Genomic DNA, 26600 nt, shown 5'->3' with positions numbered 1-26600 from the left:
TTATGTTTTGATATGATTGTGCTTTGTTTATAGATTTATATGCATTGCATTTCATATAGGAGAGTCTTGACAGACAGTCATACCTCTAGACGTTTGGTGTATCGTTACATAGGAGCAGACACCCTCCGATTGTAGATTATTCGATACAGATATGACCGAAGTCTAGGAATAAGACGTACGTTACCCCGATTGGGAGAGTAGGTAACAGACAGTGACGTCTTATTCACACCGGGATCCCTAGAGTCAGCATTGAGTCGAGTCATGACATGATTTGATTAGAACTACATGCGTAGATGAATGGGATTCATAGATTATGGAGCCCATTGTTAGTGCTTTCAGTTATGATAGCATGTTTATATGATTTGATTTAAATTGCATGTTTATATGACATGAGTTACATGCTTATTTGATGTGATTTCATAGATTATGAACTCCATTGATTTCGTTCATGACCGCATGTTTCATGAACTATATTGTGTATATACATGTTTACCATGTTTTATACTGGGATTTATTCTCACCGGAGTTATCCGACTGTTGTCTTGTTTTGTATGTGTGCATGACAACAGGTGGGGCTGGATCGGGGTCAAGAAGATGATGAGAGAAGACGAGTTAGCGTGGTGATTCCGGACTTACTGTAGACTTGGTTTTCTTACTTGAATTTAGTAACTGAACCTTAGATCTAGTTTGTACAATATTGTATTTTTATACTGAAATGTATTTTTTATACAGAGATGTATATTATTTAGATTTCATTACCTTCCGCAGATGCATTTTAAAAAGAAAAATTTTTAGACCCTGTTTATCAGAACTGATAATTATATCCCAATGATGATTAAGAAAATGATTAGCGTCCGGGTCCCCACAGTGTTTGAGCTTAAAATTTTGGATTGGAATTTGAAAGTAGAATTCGATTTAGAATTTCATCTTGTGTTTGGTTTGAAATCTAAAAATTATATTTAGAATTCATTTCTTGTTTGGAAAAACAAAATATTTGAATTTGAAATTTTAAAATTTTACTAAAATAAGCTTAATTATTTTTTACAAAAATCTATATTTAAAAACATATTATTCACATTATTAAAAAACTGAAAAATTAAAATTAATTTTATAATATATTTCTCTATATCATTTCAATTATATATTTGTTTACACAAACTAAATAAATTCTTATATAATTAATTAATCAATCTTAACAAACACAAAATGAATCATTAAAATAAAATAATCAAACATAACATCTAAATATTCAATTTAAATTTTACGATATAAATTATTTCAAAATTAATATTCAACTACATCCTAATTTTATAAATAAAAAAAAATTATTGGATAAAGAATTATTCAATATTCATGACAACTATAAGAATAGATATCAATAACCAAATAAAAAATAAATAAATTTGTCATTTCATCTAACCATTACATATAAAGATTATAGAATAATAATAATAAATTTTTTATTGATATTTTCTAGGTTTATTCAAATTAAATTCCATTAAAAATCTGACCAGTTTTGAGAATATTTTTTTATATACGACGAAATCATGTCAAATATCTTAAAATTCATTTCTATTTTTAAAATCCAACTAACCAAATGATTAAAACCAGTATTTACAAATCTAAAACCCCACAAACCCCTCAAAATCCTTGTTTCCAAACATAAGGTTAGTTTTGCATCTATTATGAAAAGGTGATTTATGTTGGTTTTCACTTTGAAAATTCAACTAACCAAATGATTAAAACCAGGATTACAAATCTAAATCCCCACAAACCCCTCAAAATCCCTGTTTCCAAACATAAGGTTCACCTCTATTATGAAAAAAGTGATTTACGTTGGTTTTCTTTCACATTTGTGAAACTAGAAGATTCTATTAATAAACAATTCACATATATATCATACGATAATATTTAGGGAAAATTACGTTTTTGGTCCTGTAATTTGCACTTTTTCTAATTTTAGTCATGTTATGAGACAATATACGTTCTTAGTCCAGTAATTTATAATATTTTCCAATTTCAGTCCTTTTTCTCCAAAACTAAAATCTTCCACCGAAAAATGCCTAGCTGGCGGCCATAATGCTGAGGTATAATTTGAATTGGGAGTTTTGATTTTTATTGGCTTTTTCAAAATCCACATAACTAAATAATGTAATAGAAAAAATAAAACTAAATTCACATCACTTTAAAAATAAATCCACAAACATATTCCAAAAAATGAAAAATCTTTTAAAAAAACAAGCATATTCTCAAAAAAAAAAAAAGCCACGACAGCATAAAAGATTAAACCCAAAACAATTTTTAATTTTTTTCTCCAAATCGCGACGCATTTCCAAATCCAAAGAAATCGATGCAACTCAGAAGTCCTCTTGCTCGAATAAATTACAGAGAATTTCAGTCTTCGACCATTGTGAATCCAGAATGTCATTGCTTTGAAATGAAGATTCACCTCTCAAATGCAGTGAAACTTCCCCCACCAGAATATGGTTTGATTTCTTGTTCTATTTTGAATATGCATTTTTTTGTGGTCCATGTGTATTGCAATTATAATCTTTGTGGGTCTCTGCATTTTAAATGCTACGTTTGTCCTTCGACAACAAATTTTTTTTATTATTTTTTGTGTATTTATATTCTTCATGTTTGCTAAGTATGGTACAATAATATATATACTAAATTTTTGTTCATATTCACCTAATGAAGTTGGAAGGCACGAGGACTCAAGTGAAGAAATGACAATGCAGTGGAGGATAACATTAGTTTAGGGAATGAAGATGGAAGTGATGAGATCATAGATGATGATAATGATGAGTACAATGAACTTTTAATTGAAACTGATGGCGAATGTCACGATAATTTATTCATTGGTAATGTGGATTTTGACAGTGATGGTGCAAGGAAAATAATGGCTCAGAAGATGCTCTGAAAATATATATGACCGAAGATTCAACTGAGGAGAATTTAACTGACAGTGAAGATGAATTTAGTAAAAGTGGAGATGGATCAGAAATAGAAAATGATGCAAATGAGTTTCCTTCTTTTAATTGTGTACAACAGTATGATCCAAATTTTGAGTTGGGAATGATGTTTAGCAATAAGAAGGAATTGAGAGATGCAATACACTCACATGCTAAAAAAATAGAAGAAGCATTAACATTACAAAAAACGACAAGATCGGAGTATATGCTAATTGTGCAGCTGAGGGGTGTGAGTGGAAGCTTCATGCATTGAAGATTAGTGGGGAATGCACTTTTCAAATCAGGTATTATGTGGCTAAAACACACATGTGTGATGAATATGTATGTGAAAAATCTGAAATCAACTTGGTTGTCTACAAAGTACATGAGCAAAATCAGATCAGACCCGAAAAGAAATATGAAAGGCTTTAGAACTGATGTTATGGAGGACATTAGATGCATCGTATCAAAGTCTCAAATTTATAGGGCAAAAGCAAAAGCAACTCATCTTGTTGAAAGACAAGCCTGTGAGCAGTATGCACTGATTTGGGATTTTGCAAATGAGGTGAAGACATTGAACCCTGGGTCCACTGTTGTGATTGGCACTAACAATGAGACTGACGAAAATAGGTTTGACAGGCTTTATATGTGTTTGTATGCATTGAAAGTTGGATTTTTGTCAGGATGTAGGCGTTTTATTGGGGTCGATGAGTGTCATTTGAAAGGACCGCATGGCGGGGTGCTGCTATCGGCTGTAGGAATTGATCCAAATAATAATAATTTCCCAATTCCTCTTGCTATTGTGAACAATGAGTCATGTGAGACATGGGGTTGGTTTTAGAGTTTGTTGAAATTAGATTTGAATATTGAAATGATTACGAATGGACATTCATGTCTGACAAGCAAAAAAGGTTGATCCAAGCATTCAGTGAAGTATACCCAGGGGTTAACCATAGGTTTTGTCTTAGGCACTTGCATGAGAATTTTAAAATGGCTTGTTTTAGAGGTGAAGCATTTAAAAATGCATTATGGAAATGTGCCACATCTACAACGGTGAATGATTTCAGCAGAAAAATGGGAGAAATGACATATGTTGATTCAAGCGCTGCTAATTGGTTCAATGACAAGTCAGCAATGTATTGGAGTAGGTCACACTTCACAACCAACTTTATATGTGACTTTTTATTGAATAATTGTTGTGAACCCTTCAACAGCAGTATTTTGGATGTGAGGGATAATGTCATATTGTCAATACTTGAATGTCTTGTTGAATACTTCATGACAAAAATGCAAGTTAACAGGGATAAGGCTGAAGAAAAGTGGGAAGGATTGTTTTGTCCTAGAATAAAAAAAACTAATCGAGAATAATTTGAAAAAGACTGGGGATTGCATGCCAATTAAAGCAGATAACTTTCATTACCAAGTTTCATGCTATGATGGGAGTAAGTACAGTGTAGACTTAAAAGAATGGACATGTGGTTGTAGGAAACGGGATTTGATTGGAATTCCATGCAACCATGCTTTATCTGCTATTTTAGCTCAACGATTGAATTATTTAGATTATGTGCATAAATGTTATAGTTTAGCCACATACAAACAAGTATATGCTCATACAGTGATGCCACTAAGTGGTAGGAGCAAATGAAAACCAATAGGAATTATTCCAGCACTTCCACCAAATTTTGGGAGACCTGTTGGAAGGCCCAAACGAGCAAGAAGAATGGAAAGAGATGAAGCTACTAAAACAATGAATAAAAAACGAAATAGCAAAGTAAAGACAATAAGAAATGATCATGAAATTAGGAGGCAGCAACGAACAGTGACATGTAGCATCTGTGGTATTGAGGGTTGCAATAAAAAGAGTTGTACTCGAACTGAACCAATAAGGCCAGTGGAATCCGAACAAATCAAACAATCACAAGAACATCCTTTAAGCCAATTAACTGAAGAACTTATAAGTCAACCATCATCCAAGTTACCGGTATGTGTGTCAATTATTATTTTTCTACAATAATTTTTCTCATTAATGTGGTTTCAGATGAGGAGTAATGTGACGTCTGATGACAATACCTCAGAGGAAATGTGGCAAAGAAATCAAATATCTATCATGGCAATAATATTGTAAGCTAATGTTTTATTTTGTGTTTAGTATTTCAAATATCATATATAATAAAAAATTGTCAATTTGTATTTTATTTTAAAAAAATATACTTTTCATAGGGGAAAGACAACAATATGTCTCAATCAATTGCTCAAAAAACTACATCAATCTATCCATCGAGGTCTGTGGCTCACCTATTTGTGTATGAGTAGTTTAAACAATGTAAAATTACCACGAATATGGCCAATATAAGGGCACCTACACCATTTGTTGGAGGAACGTACATACAAAGTGTCGAACCATGCATCAATCGTTCACACGTGCTTTCAAAGCCAACCACAATTGAAGGAGGGCAGAAATTCATGACAATGCATAGCCTAAATAATTCGGTATCTGAAAATGAAAGTGGACTGACAGCAAAAAAGACGAAAGGAAATGCTCCTCATAAGTGAAAGCGAATGAAGTGTGAACTTTTTGGTTACTTTTTATATTATAGCCCCATGAAGAATATTACAAGGTTTTTGGAAATTTGAACTCATTTTGTGTGTTATTTATTTGGAGGTTGTTTTGGTTAGTGATTGCTTTTTGGCAAATGTTTTGCACATTTCATGTTTTGTATATTTCATGGATTATGAAATGAAACATTGACATTGAATGAACAAGTTTCAGTTATGATTATTTCATATGAAAGTTTTTTAATTTTCATGGATTATTTTTTATGATTCCTTCTGGGAGGGTAACAAAACTAATGAGAAGGAAAAAACGAAATTGGAAAACTGGCTCAATCTGAAAGAAAGCCATTCCATTGTCGATGCATTATAAAACCATGGTTTTGAATGGTTGTCAATGAGGCAAATGTTTGCATTGATTCATAATTTAATATGTTAGGCTGATACATAGAACAATAATACATCGATTCATAGTTTAATATGTTAATCACATGTTCACCTTGACAATAACAAAATAGATTACAACGCTGCTCTAAAATCTAAAAAGCTTCATATTAGCACATGGAAGTTAGCAAAGTGATGGTAGAAGCAGATTTCCTAAACATTGTAGAAGCTTTGCATCTTCAAAACATAAAGATTGTCAAAATATTCATCTTCTCAGTAACCAAAATCACACATCGAAGCATTTTCTAATGGAAGATTTCAATTTTGGAGAAAAATGATTAAAATTGGAAAATATTATAAATTACTGGACTAAGAACGTAAATTGTCTCATAAGACTAAAATTAGAAAAAGTGCAAATTACATGACCAAAAACTTAATTTTCCCTAATATTTATAATAAGTATATTATAAGATTTTGTGTTGAAAAAAATTGTAAACATGAACTTTAACATTGTAAATTTCTTAATAGTATATTAATTTAAATTATATTATTAAGCTTTAGACACTTAGATTAACTAACTTTTGGTGTCATGGTCTGTTTTAATAATTATATATATATTAATAAAATGTTAAAATTTTAATATAAGTCACGTATAGCTCAGTGGATATAGTCTTTGATTCTAAATAACAAATTATAGATACAGAGTGGATATAGTTTTTGATTCTAAATAACAAATTATAGATGCAGTTACTACTTTAGTTTTTTTTTTTATTTATGTTTTTAATTCATATATCAAATTACAAAATTTTTTATAATTATATTTTTAAATTTAAATTAATTATAAAAAATTATTGTAAAAGAGCGACTAATCTAAATGATAACTTGTCGTTATTATGGACTAAATGACGCCACGTGTCCTTCGGGCTTTCGCCACGTGTCCAATCATCGACTTACGACGACCAACTCAGCTCCAAAGCAATCATTGCACCAATTCATTCATTCACATACCACCGTCTATCATGGAACTTCTCTCCTTCGCTGCTCCCCCAAAACCCCTCCTCTCCACCCCCCAATCCGCCAGTCTCCATCCTTAGCCCTAATTTTTATGCCATGGCGATAGTCACCGGCGATCAGTACCTCGAGTCGCTCGTTAAATTTGTTGAAAATCAGGCAGAGAGGTTGATCGAAGGCACTCTCGTCTTGAAATTGAATCCCGTGGGGTTAAGGTATGTGCAATCCAGGCTAGAAGCGTTGGAGGAGCTTGAGAGTTTGATTTCTGGAGCTCCAGTCGATTATCTGCGGGCGTATGTTTCTGATTTGGGTGATCACCGCGCGCTTGAGCAGTTACGAAGAATCCTTAGGTTGTTGCCTTCGTTGAAGGTTGTTTCAGTGCTCCCGTCACCGGGCAGGGATCCTACGCCGCTCTATCTGTTACCGTTTGGATGTCTTAAGGTTTTGGAGCTCCGGGGATGCGATCTGTCAACGTCGGCTGCGAAGGGGCTGCTTGAACTGAGGTTCACGTTGGAGAAACTGATTTGCCATAATTCTGCCGTGAGTGCCTTTTTATATTTTATTTTTTGAAAGAAATTAGAATAGCTGAGTTTTGGGAGTCGGGGGCCGATTCTGAAACTGTGATGCTCTAAAATGGAGGATGTCTTGTTGTTCAACTGTTTGAGAACAATTATCAGAATGTTTTGTTGATGGTTTCTTTTATAAGAATGAAAATGATTAGGTTTTCGTGGTTAAAGGATTTGACCTGCTGCAGGTATTGATTTTTTTTCTCCTTTTCCATATCACAACTGGCTTAGGATGCATTGCGGCATGTGTTCTCCACTAGAATTGTGGAGATGAAGGATTCGCCAGAGTGGAATCGCTTGTGTTTTGTGTCATGTGCGTGTAATGGCTTGATTCTCATGGACGAGGCTTTGCAGCTTCTTCCTGTCGTGGAGACTCTGGATCTCAGTAGGAACAAATTTTCAAAGGTGGATAATCTCTACAAATGCAGCAAACTGAAGCACCTCGATCTGGGATTTAATAACCTGAGAAGCATTTCATCATTTGGTGAGGTAACTTTTCGAAATTTCGAAAGAAAAAATAGATGCTTTTAGTACGTGGTGACTTGAATGATTTTCTTTTTTCTTATGTTTAGTAATATTGTTCACATTATTGTGCTGCATATGCATAGATATTTCAAATGCAGAGTTTTAGTTATAATTATTCAATGAAGCTAATTAACTCGATGAAAGGTGTGCAGAAATGAGAGAGATGGCAGTTGTGTCAATTAAATCCAATTCTTTTCCTCGTGTACTATTATAAGTGTTACTCACAAGCAATAAGATTTGGGATTTTGTATTTGAGTTTGGCTTCAGGAATATGCTTCCATTCAACTGTCTCTTGTTAAATTAATCAAGAAATGTCATTTTGGCACTGTATGAGGCTGGATAGATGCATATAAGCAAATCGAGACTCTAATATCTGTGTCCACCAGTTGATGTGATTTTTCTCAAAGAATTCGGAGCAACCAAATTTCCTCCAAGGGAAGTCCATGGGTACTGCCGAATCATAGAAATAAACTAACAGGGGGTAATTTTATGCCTTTTCTTCGTGGATTATGGAGGAAGAAAGGATTTAAAGCTTGGGTTTAGATACATGAGGGGAATTATGGTAGTTAACCTCTGAATATATATTTTAATGGGATGGTGATAAAAACAGCTGGTGCCTGAGACAAATTATCAGCCAAAATGGTGGTGTAATGATGGCCTATAGAAATTGGGATGATGAAATGGCTACGTACCGCTGGTTAATCCTTGATACTTAGACAACCCTACGGCTTTAGGAGTTGGCGAACAGGAAACTTTACTTTGAAAACATTCAGGAACAAAAATTTGATCCTATCTGGTAGATTTTTAAAAAGAAATAAGCATTCTCTTTCTTTCTTCTTCTTTGTTGAGAACTTTATTTATTTATTTTTTATATAAGAAATGTTATTATGTTAGGATTATAAAAGATAATAGTTACAAGAGGCTGACAAGATATCCCCCGCAGGTGCGTAAAAGATAATTGAAACTCTGATTGTATCAACAATATAAAGCTCCAATCCCCATCTAAATCTGAAATAGAGAAATTGTTAAATATTGAATGTTTCCTAATCCAAACTGAAGCCCTAAATTCGATTTTTTCTCAACATTTTTTATCCGACTTTGCTATATTGTCGAACATCCTACTATTTCGATCCAGCGAGATTGACCAAAAATATACAATGAATTGCCACACTCCAAAAAATACGGTCTCTCTTGCCAATATCACAACCAATAACTAAAACAAACAATTCATGTTCTGATCTTGGAGCAACCCACGCCAGACCCAAATTCTCCGTAGCTTTGGACCAGATACAAGTCGTGGATGGACAATGCATAAGTATATGATCTTGAGTCTCCTCCTCTTTCTGGCAGAGTACACACCAATTCGGATAGAGGGCACAAGTAGGCCATATCTTTTGCAACATATCACAAGTTGCCATATAACAATCTCATGGGTGGATCTCACTTGAAAAAGAATCCCAAGTTAACATGAATGGCCTTCGTCATTATCTATTTATCAGGTAGTCATAATATATTTCCTCACTGCTTGCTTAAATTGCTATAAGAAGCTTCAGTTTAAAGTAAGCCTCGATTCTAAAGTTCATTGTGCAAATATGAAGAAGAAAAGAATAGAAAAGTGAAAAAAGGAGTCATGTCTGATTCATGTTCGATGTAGTTACTGAGAGATATTTGGTTTCCATTTCTATTAAGCTATAAGTTTTGGACCCACTTCAAATGTTCCATGTAGGTACCTTGTCAAATCGTTAAACTTGATTTGCGGAACAATGCTTTGTCCACGCTGCATGGAATTGAAAATTTGAGGTCACTTGAAGGGCTGGACCTTTCCTACAATATTATTTCAAACTTCTGGGAGGTGCAGGTTCTTGCTGGCCTTCCATCTCTTCAGAACTTGTGGTTAGAAGGAAATCCTCTTTGCTGTGCAAGATGGTTTCGAGCCCAAGTTTTCAGCTTTTTTCCTCTTCCACACAAGGTAAGTCACTATTGATTTAGCCATTGTTGTAATTGGCACTTGAAGGATTTGACTGTCTGATCCTCTGTGATGCATATATGTGCCAATAATAAATCCGAGCTCACATTGAACTGAAGTATTGTTATATTTGCATATGTTTTGTAGCTTAAACTGGATGATAAGAGAATATCCCCAAGCGAGTTTTGGAAGAGGCAAATCATAGTCACTAGCAGGATGAAGCAGCCTGCTAGCTTTGGATTTTACGTACCGGCCAAGGACGACGCTAATTCAGAGGGGATTAATGCAAAGCGGGTAGGAATCCGTACCATTGCAATTGGTCGTCTTTCATTTTTTATTAAACCTTTAACTCACAAGAAAAAATTTCCTTCATATTTTATCTTGCATAGTTAGTTTCTTTGTTTTCTTAAGAATGCATGTTCTTTAATGCTTTGCAGAAGTGTATCTCTCGAGTTGTGAGCATTGGGAGTGAAAAACAGTTCATTCGCGTGAGTTCTGATTCAGATTCCATGTCATGTGATAATGAGATTCGAAGCAAAGATGAAAATGCAATTTCAGATGATGAAGCTGAAATAGAACATATGATGAAAAGAATTGAACTTAGGAAGAAAGAGCATTCCATTCAATGGTTGCAGGAATTTAAAGAATGGATGGATCAAACATCTGGAAATGTTGATGGCAGCAAATTTAGGAGTAACATCTTAAGCAATAATAAAGAAATTCACGCAAATGGCAAGTGGAAAGATAAGAACCTTGGTGAGACCTCAAAATGTATCTCTGACACTATTCAGCTTTCTGGGGATGAGAGTAGCACGATGATGCTAGAATCTGAAACCTCCTTTGCAGACACATCACCTGTTGTCAATTCCCGACGGCATTTTGATAGAAATAGCGACACAACATCAAAGTTGTTCTTAATGCACCAGGGAAGGGATGGTTCTGTTGCCAACAATTTAACTGGTAATCTGGAAGAGCTGAGATCTTTAAATGATGAATCTGCTGATGCTGTTTACTCTCGCTTTAATTCACTTGTTTCTGGAGGGGATAACATGAGTACTGAAAATTTAATTTCCCCTTCAAATGGAATAAATAGTATCATGAGATCCCGTTCATCGTCAGCTTGCCCAACATCTCCCCCTCATTACCAAGAAGATATTTTGCATCGACGCCAGAACTTAGAAGAGGAACTTTTGCAGCTATCTGCTGAATCCTTCTCTGTGGCATCCTCTGATAGCAACTCAAGCTGCAGCGAAGATAATTCTGCCGAGTTTGACCCAAAAATAATTCAGGTCAATCAGTCCTTTGATGATAATATTTATGGTGGAAATGCAAAAGATTACTCTATGGTTTCCAACCCAGGTGACATAGACCATGACACAGATCCACCTATGAAGCAAAAGGGAACACTCATTTTAGGTCCTTTTGCTAGAGGAAAGTATGCTGGTTCCAAAGGTAGAGAGTTTGAGATTTCCATCCATGCTTCAAGTGATAGCATCACCGATTCTTTGGTTGATGATGATATTGTTAATTTTCATGAGGGAGAGTATGATTTTTTGCAGAAGAATAAATGTAGAAGGAAACCAAGAAGAAGAATGGTTTCCTTACCTGAGGATGATGATGCCCATGGCGACATTGACTCATCGAATAAGTTCAGTGACCATGTGCAAATCTACAAAAATGATATAGAAAGCGAAGGGAAAGAATTATTTTGCTCTAATGACATGTGGAAATTCATTCCAGTTAGGATAAATGGTGCCGATAAGGACCCCATCGTGCATAATTGTTACTTGGGTGTTCTTTCTGGGTTAAATACATCAAGTAAAGAGAGAGATAATTTTATTGAGACCTATTTCAATTCAAAGATAGCTGATTCTGGGGTTGGTGAAATTTCTATGCAGCTTATTCTATGCTGCTGTTTGTTTCCTGGGAGATCAAGTTATTATGAAAGGTTATTTCTTGTTCACTGAATCATTACGATCTGATTTACTATGGGAATGTTTTCTGATTTCTAGTTCCTTATCCGTTTAAATGTGGGCAACACATGATTATTTCTAGCTTATAACCTATAAAAGGAGATGCTGTTTCTGTTTCTCTTGGTATCATAGTTACCAAAAATATAGGTCTTTTTAGATTTCTGGAGTATATAGACCCTTAACATCAAGAGTAACTTTACATTATTCATTAAAATAATTGTGTTCTCACTTAATTGCCCAATTGTGATCTGTTAATATTGGAAACTGTCATTCCATCAATGACACCATTGGGATTATTTATCATAGAATCTTGATTGGATTCTTCTGAGCCATGTGAAGAAACTTTGAACAAATGTTTGTTTAAAGGTAGTATGCACCAATGAAAGTATATTATTATTGTGCCCATAGTAGCCTTCATCTTATGTATATAAAAATATGGAGGATGAAAGATGTTGATTTTTCTAATTTGTAGATGAAGATACAAGCCTTTGAGCTGAGATATACCGAAATCTGCATGGATTATAATGAGAAATATCATAATTAGATTTGATTTCATACATAATGATGATATAGTTAAGCATAAGTGGTTTTTCGTCTAGATCTTTAGGAGTGACACAAATTTATTTTCTTTATATTTTATATTGTAAGCTTATAGATCGATATTCTACATGCGTGATAATATAAGCTTTGGGCATTTGTTACTAGACTCTGGTTAGATTAGCATGTTGGTGGTCCAAATGCTTCTATTAGCTTGTTGCTCATAAAATGATTTGGTCATGGTGAGTCCACTCTCCGGTCCATGTATGCAGGGATGTAGCTGTTCTACGAAGCAGCGAACGCAAGCTGTATATTTTACTCGTTGTAGGTGCATGTGGAGGGCCAGGTTAGCTTTGTAGTGGTATGAGCTTTAGCTAGAAGTGCATTTTATTCTATCATATTTTGTTTTCTTTTCTACTCTGTGAATTCTGCTTATCTGGTGGTTCTATTTGATGACTACTTGTAGGAGATGCATCACTAGAGATAGTTGGTTGCCACGGTGTTGGTGACGTTAGGGAGGTTTTTTTTGGACTAGGACTTCAAGTTGTAAGGTAGTAACTTGCAGCTTCTTTGCTCTTTTTGTCCACTCCTTATTTTGTAACAGCATGTATATCTTGTCGGACATGTATAGGGTTCACTTCGAAGGGAATTCTACATATGTTTTCATAACCAACTGTATGAAGAGATCAAGAGAATTGCTTGGTGTGTTCGATATCCTTGACTCATTGGGAATCAAGGATCATTGCTCTCTGACAAGGTGATCTAAAGCATTTCCCTCTGATGTTTTTAATTCTGAAACTGTTTCTGATGTTTATATTTATCCAGGCTTTGTGTGGTGACTTTTATTTTGTGGTGACTTTTATTTTATATGATGCTATGTGTTTTGACTTATAATTGCAGCTTAGAGCAGGTTCAGATTAATCTTTTTAAGGAGTCTGTGTTCAGAGGTTCAGAGATCAACATATTCCAGTACTCCATTGTCTTTTTTTGGCACGAGAGGTTGGAAGGTATGGCATGGTTTGACTTGAACTTGCCAGTTATGCATTATGTGTACGTATGTTTCTTAAGGGTAGGTATTTTAGTTTTGAAAACAACACTGGTAGTCTTTCATTAACCACAATATTTTGTTAGAAGATTTGAATTGGGAGAAAATTGAGGATGTCTGTTTTTGTCTTAAAAAATACTTATCAAAGATATGTCTGGTTTTTTCTTAAAAAATACTTTTATTTAAAATAAAGACATCGCTACTATTTTATTTTTATTTGTCTTGTTTAAATTCATGTTTTCATCCTCTCTGAAAGTATCCTATTGTTATTTTATACTGTAACTTAGTCTATGGTTTGATTGAATTGTTAAATGCCCACATACTATATTATATAATCAATTATGAGAGAGCTATCTGGTTCGACTGACTACAATAAATGTTTTTTCCTTCAAGACAAACAATATACATTTGTTTACTCAATTTATACCTCCAAATAGCTGGAAACCGTACTTAACACACCCTGAAATTTCTGAGTTCCTGTGGAGCATTTCTTGCATTAGCACTATTTTATTCTTGTGATCCCTAGTCTTTCCAAGATAGGCTTTTACTGTATAAATGTCTCTTTTGTTGGTCATTAACTACCATGTCTTTTTATAGTTACCATAGCACCAAAGTAAACCTTCTTGTCCTTGTATCAATATTTGGGCGTGCATTGCTAGACATTACGGAAGAATTCTAGTTCTTGGCATTCCATGCTAGTGATGGCACATAACTTTTTTATTAAATTACATGGTGTTGAGAAAGCAGAATTAGTGCTTGGATTCCGAGAATACGTGTTTGACTACGAGGATGTGTAGAACTCGAACATCGGCATGAAGTTTCAGACAGATATAAAAGTCCGATGCTCATAGTGACAAACAAAATAGATGACGAGTTAACCAACAATTTATAAAACATTTTTAGGAAAGTTTATTGATTATAATTACTGGAATTTATACCTAGAGAAAATCATGAAATTAGACTAACTTAAGAGACTATTTCTAGGCATGTTTCAACCCTTGAATTAAAAAATATATTCATGATACCTGGGGCTAAAGTTAGAAAACAACATTCAAAGTTCACTTAGAGAGCATGTGATGGAGTTGTTCCTTGAAATTTTTTACATGTACGTTTTACCACTTTACATGGTGTGATTAAATATAAAATAAATTTGTTAAATATTTTTATATTTTAGTCGTGTACTCATTTCAGTCGATCACTTACTTTAAATGTTTAAAGAAAATCATGAAGAAAAAGATTTTTTGAGTGGCTGTACCAAGATCCAAGGACAAAATTCCGAATAAAGAAGTCTGAATTACTTCCACATTTAGTTTTATACTTTTCCAATTACATGACATCATTCATAAACAGAATTGCACTTAGAGGTGAAGGGGAATGAAGTATAAATCCAGATGAAATATGAATGATTTTATAGTAACTAGAATGAGATGTTGTCGAGAAATATAATTTTATTTTGAGTCAATATGGTGGGAATCATGTTTTATTGAAAATTATGTAGCAGTCATTTGCTTAAACTATATTTCAGGCTAGCTGAAGCGTCTGGATAAGGCATAAAAAAAACATGTTTTAAGACTTCTATGGAATATGGATGCTACACAATCTAGGTACAGAGTTCCATGATTGGGAGCCGAAACATAAACTAGGAAAGTTGAGTTAGTGATGAATTTTGTTCTGTATATCCAGCATAAATAAGATGTGAAAGTGGTTATTATTATATACCTTAGCATTAGTCAAGAAAGAACACAAAAGAATGCATTTGACTTTTAGGTTGCAGTATCCAATACAATTGATAGTCTAATTTCACAAATAATTATGGACCTATACGAAGGTTTATAAATACTGTTTAAGAAAAATAAAATAGGTGGTATACTGGAACAAGATAAACTTGTTACTTGACTGTCATATTTGAGAGCAGTGGAATATGTGGACATCATAATAATAGTTAATCGTAGCCTTTAGGATGTGTGGGTCAATGTGATATTTCTAAATCCATTTTTAAAACTTTGAGTCTCATAGCCTGTGCTCCTGCTGCTCAGGTGTGACTTTGATTGCACCTACGCGCGCGCGCACACACACACACATTTTGCTCTTTTCTCTCTGTTTTGGCTGAGAACAGAAAGTAGAATATTATGTTAACAGCTTTCGGATTAATATACTTTGTGAAGTGGGATTCTTTTTGCCTCTCAAATAGTCTCCTGTTGTTCAGATGATATGTGGCTACCAAGATCACTGTTTGTACTTGATGGGTGTTTGATTTTGTGTGCTGAAGATCTCTCGCAATTTGGCACATTCTCCCCCAGCTATTTTTCCTTGGATTCATGTGGCACCATTGCTAATGTGTCTGAGATGGTAATGTTTCGTACCACGTTTACTGTTACTGCATTTCATGATTCATGGTGCCTCCTTGTTGTAGTTCAATTGAAGCTCTACCATTGTGATTTATGCTGAACGTTAGGCTCAACCTCGATTGTAAAATCATCTGTGGTATATTTATTCACGTGTAGGATGTAGCCAACATTGGTCATTTGGTTTACTGTTTTAATTTTAAAAGAAGAAACATGGCTTCTGATAAGGTCTTACAAGATATTACTGTGTGACCTTAGAAATCACTTCAGTGGACCCCACTGCTCCTTTCGCAGCCATTTATTGGCTTGTTTTAATTCCTTTAAATGATTTGTTTCCCAATAAGAAAATCAAATTTAGGAAACAAAGTGCTATATTTTGCAGGTAATTGATACCATGAACAATCTGCTTATCATTTTACTTTCTGAATGCACATCTGAATTCCACCCTTCTGAGAAAGCATGCAGAACTGAGGACTCCGCGCTTGGGAACAAAAAGCCAGCTTCTGATCCTTTAACATGGAAGCTCAAGTGGTTGTCAAAAGATGCTATGCTCAACTTCGTACCTTTGCTAAAGGCAATCCATGCACAGGCGACCGCATCTCCACTTGTTGTAAGATATAACTAGTGATTGAGGTAGGATGAGTTTTGTTTGTTTGTTTATTTATTTATTTATTCATTCGTTTCTCTGAAATTCTTTCATTTTTCTTACTTGCATTCTTTTGGTCTGGGGTATTTCCTGGTTCGAGTTCGTTTCTTCTTTACTTGTAAATGAAACAGTTTTGTGGTTTGTATCCCTTGATCCGTTCCTTTTGAATTTTTAAAAGTCGTTTTGTGAACAATATGGACTACGGATCTTTGATTGATTGGTTGTTTTATGGACCTATTCGATAAAACAAATAATGCGTTTCTGACTGTAGTTTGTTTTCATATTAATTTATTTGTGAATTCATGTATTGATTAGATAATTTAAATACTTGAGTCTGTTTACTCTAACCTAAGGAAACCGTTATTTCTGCTGATCGTCACCAACTATTAGTCATTTGTATTTCTGAAGTTGGACTTTTTTCAATATCGTTTTGGCATTAAAAAATAATTTAACACTTGGGTGTTTAGGAGAATGGGAAATAATTATTTCCTTGAACTTATAAAAAAACTCGAAGTTGAAGTTTTGAAGTCACATTTTTGCTCTTCAAAAAGAAATTTCTCCAACATTAGATATTTCTATCTAAATGCAGTCGTTTTGTTCTTCTGTTGGTGGGTTACGTGATGAAGTCGTGGGTTTTCAATAAAATAATTATCCGAACTATAACAAAATGAGATAATTTTTAAAATTATGTATAAATCCGATTCCTCGCCTCTTTGATCCTATTGTAATATTTAAAAAAAAAACAAATTGGTCAAAATTATTCTATTACTATTAAAATTATTATTATAACTTCGTATTTTGATTAGAATAAAGGTGATGTATAATGAGATAATGGAGTCTCATAATAATTTGAATTAGTCATTCGACTATGAAGTGGTTACACTCCAATATACATGAACTGTGAACATAAGACAATTGTACAATTTTAGCAGATGTTGAAGAATTTTTTTAGTTTCGAATCAAAGAAATTGCAGTCGTTTAATAAAAAAAACTACACTGCTTGATACCACCAACATATCATGAATGATAACTAAATCTCAATCAGAATGCTGAATAAACTGAAAACGGCAGCCATGCTTAGAGATCCAGCAACATAAGAAATCACACTGCTGCCTGCACTTTTGGGAGGTAGACTCCTAGCTGAACCTGGAACAACATTTCATTGAATAAATCTTAAAATCTAATCTGTTCTCGATCGAGGTTATATTTCAAACTATCTCATATTTCGTCGTTTATATAATATTACAAAATTTTCATATGGTGTCATGTTTGTTTATACATTTGGTGTTTTTGCCTTTTGGAAATGTAATTTCGGAGATCATAAGTCGATTTTATTTTCTAAAACAAGCCTTTTTTTTTTTGGTAGATATCATGTTCCGATAGGATATTAATCAGTTTCTTTAGTTACTTATTGATATTCTATTCTAATTTTGAAATGTGATATACTAGCTAGATTACTATATGGCATTGACATAGTTGAACTAAATTGACATATAGTTTACAGAGATTTTAATCAGTGAAAATTCGTTTGCTCATCAATTTTCGATAGGTTCTTTTGTCAATATATTGTGTTTACTTTTGGGATATGATTGTGAGAGTTAATTTATAAGGTGATTATTAAAAAAATGGATAGGATACAGAATAGTTATTATGGATAAATAATAATATGTTTAGTTTAATTGATTAGAACTATGATTAAACATCTATTATAGAATGGAAGAGGGAGAAGATTATATTAAGAGTTTTTCATTTTCTTTTCATTTGTACATACCTTATATTATTTATTCTTACTGAAATGAAGAACTAAAAATCATGCACAAATCCAATTTTTATCGAGCTTTCGGGTTTAATAATTTTTTATTTTTATTTTTGTAAGTAAACACTGGAATATTTATTGAAATTAATAGTCATATCCTTTGTTAATCACCTCAAATAAAAGCTATAAACAAAGCAAGAGCCCGACACAAAGTGCTAGTGGCATTTTTAGGTGTTTAGATTAAAGTCATAACAAAAATTCTATGATGATAAATTGCTTGATTTTATCATTTTATCTAACAAAATTCATATTTCATTCCCTAATTATCTATTTTTCTCTCAAATCACTAGATATTAACTTAATTTCACTATCATCTCATGCATATCTATTTAAAGCTAATCATATCCTAGAAATTTGGATTTTATGGTAAAAGAATTTTAAAAATATGATAATCATATATACACACGCGATGCATGTAACGATTAGCCATAGTATACGAATTTTTTTTTTTTTTGAGCAAACGAGTTTTAGAAAACCAAATTTGTGCTATGTAGAAAATTTTGGATTTAGATTTATTTTAGAGGACTAAATGTTTATTTCTGGGTTTTGGATGCGTTTAGGTGGTAGAGACTTGAGAGCTACGAAAGAAAATCGAGGATAACATATTTCACTACAAATTAGGTCATATTTCGTACATGAAAAAATCGTTAATATAAATGTGCACTGCCTTCTTAAATAGAAGTGGGCATTATATACAAGTTGTGTATATTAAAATAACAAAAATAAAATAGATTAATTATGAGACTAAAAAAATTTAGATGCACCAGAAACGCCAGAGCATTTTCAGCATTAACTTATAGCCCAGTATCTGGGAAAAACAAGGTTTTGAGCTGCCAGCTATGAAAATATACAGCCCCGATTTTCATCAAAAAACAAAACAAATTACAAGAAGAAGAAGAAGAAAAAACTTAATAAGTTTGACATAATAGGAATTTATAGCCCTCAAGTTTTCTCGTCAGTCGTCCCTGATGCAGCATCCTTAACTTGGCAAAACTCAATCCAGGCGTTCCATCTGTAAAATGAGAAAACCAAGAATATTTCACTCTAGGAGAAAGATGTCATCGTGCCTCAAATGTAGAAACATGCACTTCAGGCTTCAGAGTAACACACACACACACATATATATATATATATATATATGTGTGTGTGTGTGTGTGTGTGTGTGTGTGTGTGTGTCACGCTGAAGCATCATTTTGGATCACGGTCGTGTCAAAAGCTATAGTCGACAACCACAGGATTGGGCAATTATTGCTATCAACAAATATCTAAACATAAACGCACAACATTATACATTTGCTTAGAAGTATTAAGTTTCACATTCAAGGAAACTAAAAAACGTAGAGACTTGTCACAATTACACTTGCTTCTATTCTTATGTGCTCACTAACAAATCCATAAAGCATACGCTGCAAACACGTCTTTTCACATAAAATTTCATAAACTGCTATTTCAGCATAAACATACACTGCAAACTCGTGTTTTCCCATAAATGTCATAAACTGCTATTTCAGCATGAACATATACACACAAAATTCAATTTACATTCACAATTTTGCAATTTCTAACAATCTAACTCTTTAATGAGAATCTGACATTTTTTTGCTGCAACTTCGAAAGCAAAAGTCCATGCAGAGACCCCACATTATATTATCAGTGGAAAACATTGTCAACATTATTAGACTAAGTGGTGACAGGAATAATACAGAAGTCAATCATAGTGGATTTAAGACTGAACCCGTACAGGTTGGCGAAAAATGTTACGTTTAAATGTCCGTGGAAATTCATTTCTAGAACTTACCCGGCTTATCACCGAAGGTTGCGTTTAGAGGTTCGGGGTGGGACTAAAATCAGATTTTGGGAGGACATTTGGTGGGGGGAGTCATCTTTTCGAGACATGTTTCCTTCATTGTATACCATTTCAAATTGTCATAACTTGCCAATTTCCTTTTTTGTTTCTTTCCATAATCCATCGGCTGCTATATCATGGAATCTGCATTTCCGTAGATCACTTCGAGATGAGGAGATAAACCAATTGTCTACGTTTTTAGGTATTTTAGAGAGGGTAAGATTGGTGGAAGGGGTTGATGATTTTCGGGTATGGGAAGGGAATCCGTCGGGGAAGTTTTCTGTCAAATCCATGTTCCAATCTTTCTTCCAATCCAATAACAATTCACTGAATTTCAGTTTCTTCAATTTTATTTGGAAAACACCTATCCCTACAAAAATTTTCTCTTGGACAACTACTCTTGGAAAACTACCTACAGCCGAGGTGATTCAAAAAAGATGGCCTAATTGTGCTCTTTCTCCAAATTGGTGTGTGTTGTGTCGTAAGGAGGCGGAGACACAGGATCATTTGCTTGTTCACTGCAATTTCAGTAATGCGTTGTGGGTTAGGGCACTGGAAGAATTGAGACTTGTTTGGGTTATTCCAAAAACAGCAAAGGATTTGTTCGACACGGACCTAGGACAGCTTCTCGGAAAAAAAGGAAAGATCTTTTGGCGAATGGTTGTTCATGGAATATGTTGGGCCATATGGCTAGAGAGAAACAGACGAATCTTTCAAGATACTCAAGGAACAAAAGAAGATTGTTGGGAGATTATCAAGATCAACATCGCCAATTGGATTCGATCAGTAAAAGAGTTCCAGGGATTAGCGATTTCAGATTTAATTAGAGATTGGTCTTATATTTATTGGTAGAAGTCTTATTTTAGTTCGTTCGGTGGATTTCTAGTCCACTTCCTGTAATAGACTCTAAGATATTTTATCAATAAAAAGTTTGTTTCTTATCAAAAAAAAGACTGAACCCGTACAAACTTAAAGAATGAGATTTTTTTCCAAATTTTAACTCCACTTGTCTCATTGTTTGAAAATAATCAATAAATACAGAGACTTTTTTAAGTGAAGTTCCAATCATCTTAATTTCAAAAAATTGAACACGTTTTCAAGTAAACAAATATCAGCTTCCAAATCTTTTCATCACACCTACTTCACTCTTTAAATCTTTCCAAAACAATTTGAAAAAATGTCAGATGTTCTAAATAATTTGAAGCCAGCCAAATGCCAGTATAACTGATTATTACTTTAACTAAATCAAAGTTACGAGAGTGGTCAGTTAGGATAAGTAATAGACGGCCTGTGCGGACTCATTTCTAACATTTGCCACAAAAAATGGAGCATGCAACTATCATAAGCCAAATACAAAATAAGCTAAAGGCTCCACGGAATGCATTTAGAAAATAGTAGTGCAATGTGAGAACTACCTTCCAGAGGCCATCATTAAGATAATGCATATTATCCACACCAATCCCCTTGTTAATTGCTCGTCTGCATCAGAGAAAACCATGGTGCATAATACACGGCAAATAATTTAGTTTTTTTGGGTAAATGAAAATGTTAAGGTTTTATAACCGGAGGCCCGCCATGCATGGGCCAGAACTGACCCAGCAGGAATAAGCAGTAACCTCACCCAGGGCCAGCCCGTCCATATGACGGGCCTTCTGCACTTTTCTAACTCGCAAATAGTATCTAACATGTAAGTTCAAGCTATCATCTCATAACCAGCACCTTTAATTTTGAGTATTCACTTCACTTCCAGCTTGACAGAAAAATAGGTGAAGTAAAAAACTTGGACACAACATGGTTCATAGGCGGATGCGATAGATCAGATTTTATTTCATTATTGGTGGACAAATTGGGAAATGGGAGATAAGAGTTCAGTACTTCAGTTGAGCTGTATCGAGACAGAACAGAAACTATGATGGTTGAGATCCATAAAACAGAAACTAAACCAGCGGAATAAGTACACCGAAAGTAAAAGGTGTAGCATGCCTTCAAGGAACAAACATATACCAAATGCCAAAGGGAGTCATCTACCTTAATTTTCATGTACAATGGATAGCTCACCCCCTAGTAAGTGGGAAGGAGGAAATTAAATGCAGACATTCTTATGTTACCCCAAGAGAAGTACACATTCACAAAAATGATGTGTTCACAGCTCCTGGAAGTATGTAGTCGACAATAGATAAAAGAATCTGCTTCCACAAAATAAGTAAAAGTGTGAAACATAAAACATTTTTAACATATTTTAAGGCAAAACATATAAAAAAGTAGACATTAGATCTAAAGTTAACTTCCACAAAATACGTAAACCAGAAACTTTTTTTAAGCACATTCAAGACAAAATCAACTTACATATCTTTGGCTGACATTTTTGTAAATCCAATAGCAAGAGCATGTTGTTTCCCTTCTGCCATTATAGCCTAATGCCAAAATTAATAAAATGATGATTGTTGTTACTTCAAACGTGAATGGAGTAAGCCTCACTACGGCATGCGAAAAAAAATTTATAATATCCACGCAACAAGCAGCTAAGGAAAAAATTAGCAGCTTCCACACACACACACACACACACATCTAAATGTGTGACGTATGTACATCAAGAAATCGATGACATGACACTTTTCAATGTTAAGACTAACCACCGGAGTTTCAGCATCGACTTTATCATCCAAGGCACCCCCAGGAGAAGTAAGCCCCGGACACATTATATTTGCACCAGAAAGTACAAATTTTATTGCTCCCCTGTCAACTTGCAACTTCTTCATTATATCTGGGTCTGCAGAAAAACGTGCAGTTAATCAAATATGAAAGCTGAGGTAACTCAAAAATCATTTCAAGCAACTAACTCAAAATCATGTATCCAGTTGACACGCTAAATAATTTTGTACGATGAATTGCATGAAAAACGAAATTTGCAGCTCTCCCTCAAAGTTTCATCAAGGATTTTTTTTTTATAAACTTTATCTTACTCTAGTAAACCAATAAGCATATTAGATGAAAGGAAAAAGCTCATGGTGTATGTGACAACTATGCTGTTATGTTCACCTGAGAAAGAGGTATCTGGGTATAAATCATCCTTTATAAAAAGTGTACATGATATTTTATTACCAGCTGATTGGCATGATATTGAAACTATTTTAGCCAATAGGAAATCTTTCTAGAAGTAATAAACAATTTGGCACTAGACGTGATATCACATCTGATTTCTTGTGACAACACAACAAAGATCAGTGAATAACGTAAATAGTCAATTCTTGTGCCATCTCTAGTTTTGAAAAAGTAAGATTTTCATCTTAGGTTCAACTGGAATCCTATTAAAGCAGAAAAATTATATTTCACTAGTTTTAACACATTCAAAATTTGCTGCTAGAGAGTAGAGGCAACAGCAAGGAAGCGAGAAGATATACAAGTAATATACTCCAAGAAAATGTGAGGGAACACAAAATTAACTGGTGCAAACTCTACTACAACAAAGCACAATAATGTTTCTCAGAAACTTATACAATGAAGCAGACCGTAAAAGGAACAAGATTACAAGAGAAACACAAAGAAAATGTCTGATTTTCAATTTTAAAAAACACAACCTCTATCATTCAGCTCCGCCTCAATATCATTTCGATTAACTTTAAAACAAGTCTAGAGATCTATTTTCTAACTCCCTGAATCTTCAAGATTTGGGCTAATGTTTAATTTTTTCCATCGTCATCGTGGGGTTACACTAAAATTGAAGTTCAATTAATTGCCCAATCAGGAGATATATAGGAAGTGCCAATATTTCACTAAAAAATTTCTAATATCCTTCAATATGGGCTAAGAAGTCAGTTTAGATAGAAAAGAGCTTCTTTACTTTGGATTCCACACGATGACTTGAATTTCGTGAAGCTGGTGTCTCTTCTTCTTTCTCTTTTCTTTGATTATTTACTCCCAGTACAGTTCATCTTATCTGCGACAATTTGTTTTCGTCGGTTTCTCTAAATCTTCTACAGAACAGTGTCACTTCCTTAAAATATATAATCATCCTAAAGTATCCGCTGTAATTAATACTGTCAAAATGTGCTGTAGCTACAGATGTCAAATCAATTTAGATCACCCTTTAACTACAGAAGCCACTTTTGCAGCAGCTAGAATAATGTGTTTATACTGTAACTCAAGTATATTACAATGCGACAAACAAGTTGCTTACACTGATGAAGAAGTCTTAGAGTTGGCATGTATGGTCCATCACGAATGTTGAAAAATAGAGGCACATTGTTTACCAGGACCAAATTCAGATGATTTTGACTTCACAAAAGAAAAATGGAGATATTGTAACATCAGAAACAGACTTAAAGACTGCAGAGTATAACTAGGGAGTGTCAAGCTATAGGAATTTTCAGAAAGAGAAAAACCATTTTGCAACAATCAGTGGAGACTTTTTTGGCAGCAAATCATCCAACACAGGTTCCAGTCCTGGGTACTGGAAAAAAAAAAGATTAGGTACAGCACTTGAATATTTTAATAAAATCCAGAAGTAATCGTTGCTTCAATAGGTTAAAAAAGCCAGAATCATTCCAAACCTCATCTGCAACGCTTTGCCGAATTTTTCTTTGCACAGATGCCTTCACTTGATTTTGAGCAGAAACTTCTTCGGATGAAAACCTAAAAGCGGAAATAAGAAGCTTGTCAGATATAGATGCAATGTCAATGAACCAGACGAGGATCATAAAGAAAGCTAGAGTATCATCATCCAGAAAAAAAGACCGAACCCAAACTAATAAGGCAGCAGAATCACAAAGGCTGTTCAAATCAAAACTAAAGCATTAAATCAACAATATCACAAAGATGGAAAGTGTCTAATGGCAGGAATATATAGAAATTCCTAACAGCAGCTATAGAAATTAACGGCAGGGTGGAATAAACGAGTAAAAGAGGCATACAGTACTTTTTCACCTGTTAAGCAAGTTCAGAGACCTATGAAAACTAATGGGACAGAAAAGACCTGTGAAAATCAAGAACGCTTAGACAGGCAGCCTTCTTAGAAAAACAAAGGAGGGTAGACTGTGGAGAGAATTGACAATCAAGAAAGTTTTAGTCAAAAGTATGAAATAGGATGGGTATTTCCTTCTCCGTTAATACATTGAAAACTATGCTCAAATAGTTTATAAAGGCTTTCCGGGGATCGACTCAAATACAAGTCGAGGATTTTGGCCAAGTCTTCACCATCTACTGCAATTGATAGGCCAGTGAAAAGTTTCAGGAGTCAGGACGTGTGCTTAGCATTTATTCAGTCAAGTTGTATGATTTTAAAGGCATGCAAGATTATAATTTACCACCAATGACATTTTTAGTGGACGTTGTTGCTTAGACGGCATTGTTGCACCAAAAAATCTTCAATTTTATGGATTAAACAAAATAAAAAACAAATGGACCAGGTAAAGAAGTATACTTTCTGATAAACATGAATAGCTAGCAAATAATAAATGGCAATTTAACATATAATATCCAGCCTTTAAGCTGAAGCTAAGAATCATCATAAAATAATTTCCACAGAAGTTCATATAGCAATTTCTTATGTAGCCTAATTGCGAATTAGGGCCATTCTAAATCCTTTTTCTTCATCAAATTGGCATATTCCCCCATTTTCTTTCTGTTTTTGATCCAATCTAATTGGTTTCAGACTTTCAGTAGAGAACGTGATGAAAAATAAAAATTACCATTAACAGCAGCACCCCAATTCCCCAGAAAGAAAGAAAGGAAACAACATACATCATTCAACCCACGAATCAAAATTTGTGCATACAGGATCATAGGGAAAACCTCCCGGAGTTTGAGATTAAACAACACAACTAAAAATCGGATCCTCAATGCGTTGATCTACTTATTCTAAACAATCGAGTGGAACAAAACGAAATCCCAGTAGATTCAATCGAATACAAATAATTTAGCTCTTACTTCTTGAACATTCTTCCGGGAAATGCGAATAGGGTTTTAGGAAGCGTTAACGGGCAATATCGAACGACGGTGTCAATTCAATTTAACCCACCCACAAAAAAATATAAAACATATTTAATTATTTATATATATATATATATATATTTTATTATTTTATATTTTATTTATAAATAAATTTAACGTATATTTTACACATAAAACGAAAACTATTTTTCTTTACCAAAATAATGAAAGGGTTCCCATCCATTTCTTTTTCTATAGAAACGAATTTTCAAACTCCTACGAATCAATGCTTATAAATGAAATAGAAATTTAAGTTTTTGTTGATGAAATAGAAATTTAAGTTTTTGTTGTTTTCCCCCTGTTTATGACATGAGACCATCTCACGGATCATAATCTGTGAGACGGGTCAACCTTACTCATATCCATAATAAAAGGTAATACTCTTAAAATAAAAAATAATATTTTTTCCTGGATGACCCAAATAAGAGATCTGTCTCACAAATACGTC

At 34.0% G+C, this 26600-nt stretch overlaps 2 protein-coding genes across 5 annotated transcripts; one reads left to right on the top strand and one right to left on the bottom strand.

The window, feature by feature from the left end:
- Nucleotides 1–6886: 6886 nt before the first annotated feature.
- Nucleotides 6887–16783, top strand: LOC140805734 (uncharacterized). 3 transcript variants are annotated; one of them, XM_073162016.1, is made up of 11 exons: nt 6887–7439; nt 7697–7954; nt 9717–9959; nt 10104–10250; nt 10394–11904; nt 12739–12812; nt 12933–13017; nt 13098–13223; nt 13367–13473; nt 15718–15860; nt 16239–16783. In XM_073162016.1, the coding sequence occupies exons 1-11, from the start codon at nt 6999–7001 to the stop codon at nt 16479–16481; spliced, it is 3378 nt and encodes a 1125-aa protein (XP_073018117.1). In that variant the 5' UTR covers nt 6887–6998; the 3' UTR covers nt 16482–16783. The 3 variants fall into 3 exon arrangements, with proteins under 3 accessions (XP_073018117.1, XP_073018118.1, XP_073018119.1); XM_073162018.1 differs by having other exon boundaries at nt 7303–7439; nt 7654–7954; XM_073162017.1 differs by lacking the exons at nt 15718–15860; nt 16239–16783 and adding an exon at nt 15037–15711.
- Nucleotides 16784–19079: 2296 nt separating this feature from the next.
- LOC140805733 (uncharacterized) lies at nt 19080–26196 on the bottom strand. Of its 2 annotated transcripts, none has more exons than XM_073162014.1 (8): nt 26090–26196; nt 24715–24796; nt 24547–24614; nt 24342–24439; nt 22798–22934; nt 22511–22578; nt 21580–21643; nt 19080–19330 (listed from the first exon to the last, which is right to left on the bottom strand). In XM_073162014.1, the coding sequence occupies exons 1-8, from the start codon at nt 26098–26100 to the stop codon at nt 19313–19315; spliced, it is 546 nt and encodes a 181-aa protein (XP_073018115.1). In that variant the 5' UTR covers nt 26101–26196; the 3' UTR covers nt 19080–19312. The 2 variants fall into 2 exon arrangements, with proteins under 2 accessions (XP_073018115.1, XP_073018116.1); XM_073162015.1 differs by lacking the exon at nt 26090–26196 and adding an exon at nt 25938–26075.
- Nucleotides 26197–26600: the final 404 nt, after the last annotated feature.

This window comes from Primulina eburnea, chromosome 11, assembly GCF_022965805.1.
Source record: "Primulina eburnea isolate SZY01 chromosome 11, ASM2296580v1, whole genome shotgun sequence".
In the NCBI taxonomy this organism is placed as follows: Eukaryota; Viridiplantae; Streptophyta; class Magnoliopsida; order Lamiales; family Gesneriaceae; genus Primulina; species Primulina eburnea.
Note: the sequence above shows the minus strand (reverse complement) of the source record. Positions and strands in the feature narration are given on the sequence as shown.

Coding starts and splice junctions, on each gene's coding strand:
- LOC140805733 (XM_073162014.1), bottom strand. Junction 24,615..24,714: donor GGCAAAGCGTTGCAGATGAG/GTTTGGAATGAT, acceptor TTTTTTTTCCAG/TACCCAGGACTGGAACCTGT. Junction 24,440..24,546: donor CCACTGATTGTTGCAAAATG/GTTTTTCTCTTT, acceptor TCTTTTGTGAAG/TCAAAATCATCTGAATTTGG.
- LOC140805734 (XM_073162016.1), top strand. CDS start 6,999: ATGGCGATAGTCACCGGCGATCAGTACCTCGAGTCGCTCGTTAAATTT. Junction 11,905..12,738: donor AGATCAAGTTATTATGAAAG/GTTATTTCTTGT, acceptor CCATGTATGCAG/GGATGTAGCTGTTCTACGAA. Junction 13,224..13,366: donor GATCATTGCTCTCTGACAAG/GTGATCTAAAGC, acceptor TTATAATTGCAG/CTTAGAGCAGGTTCAGATTA.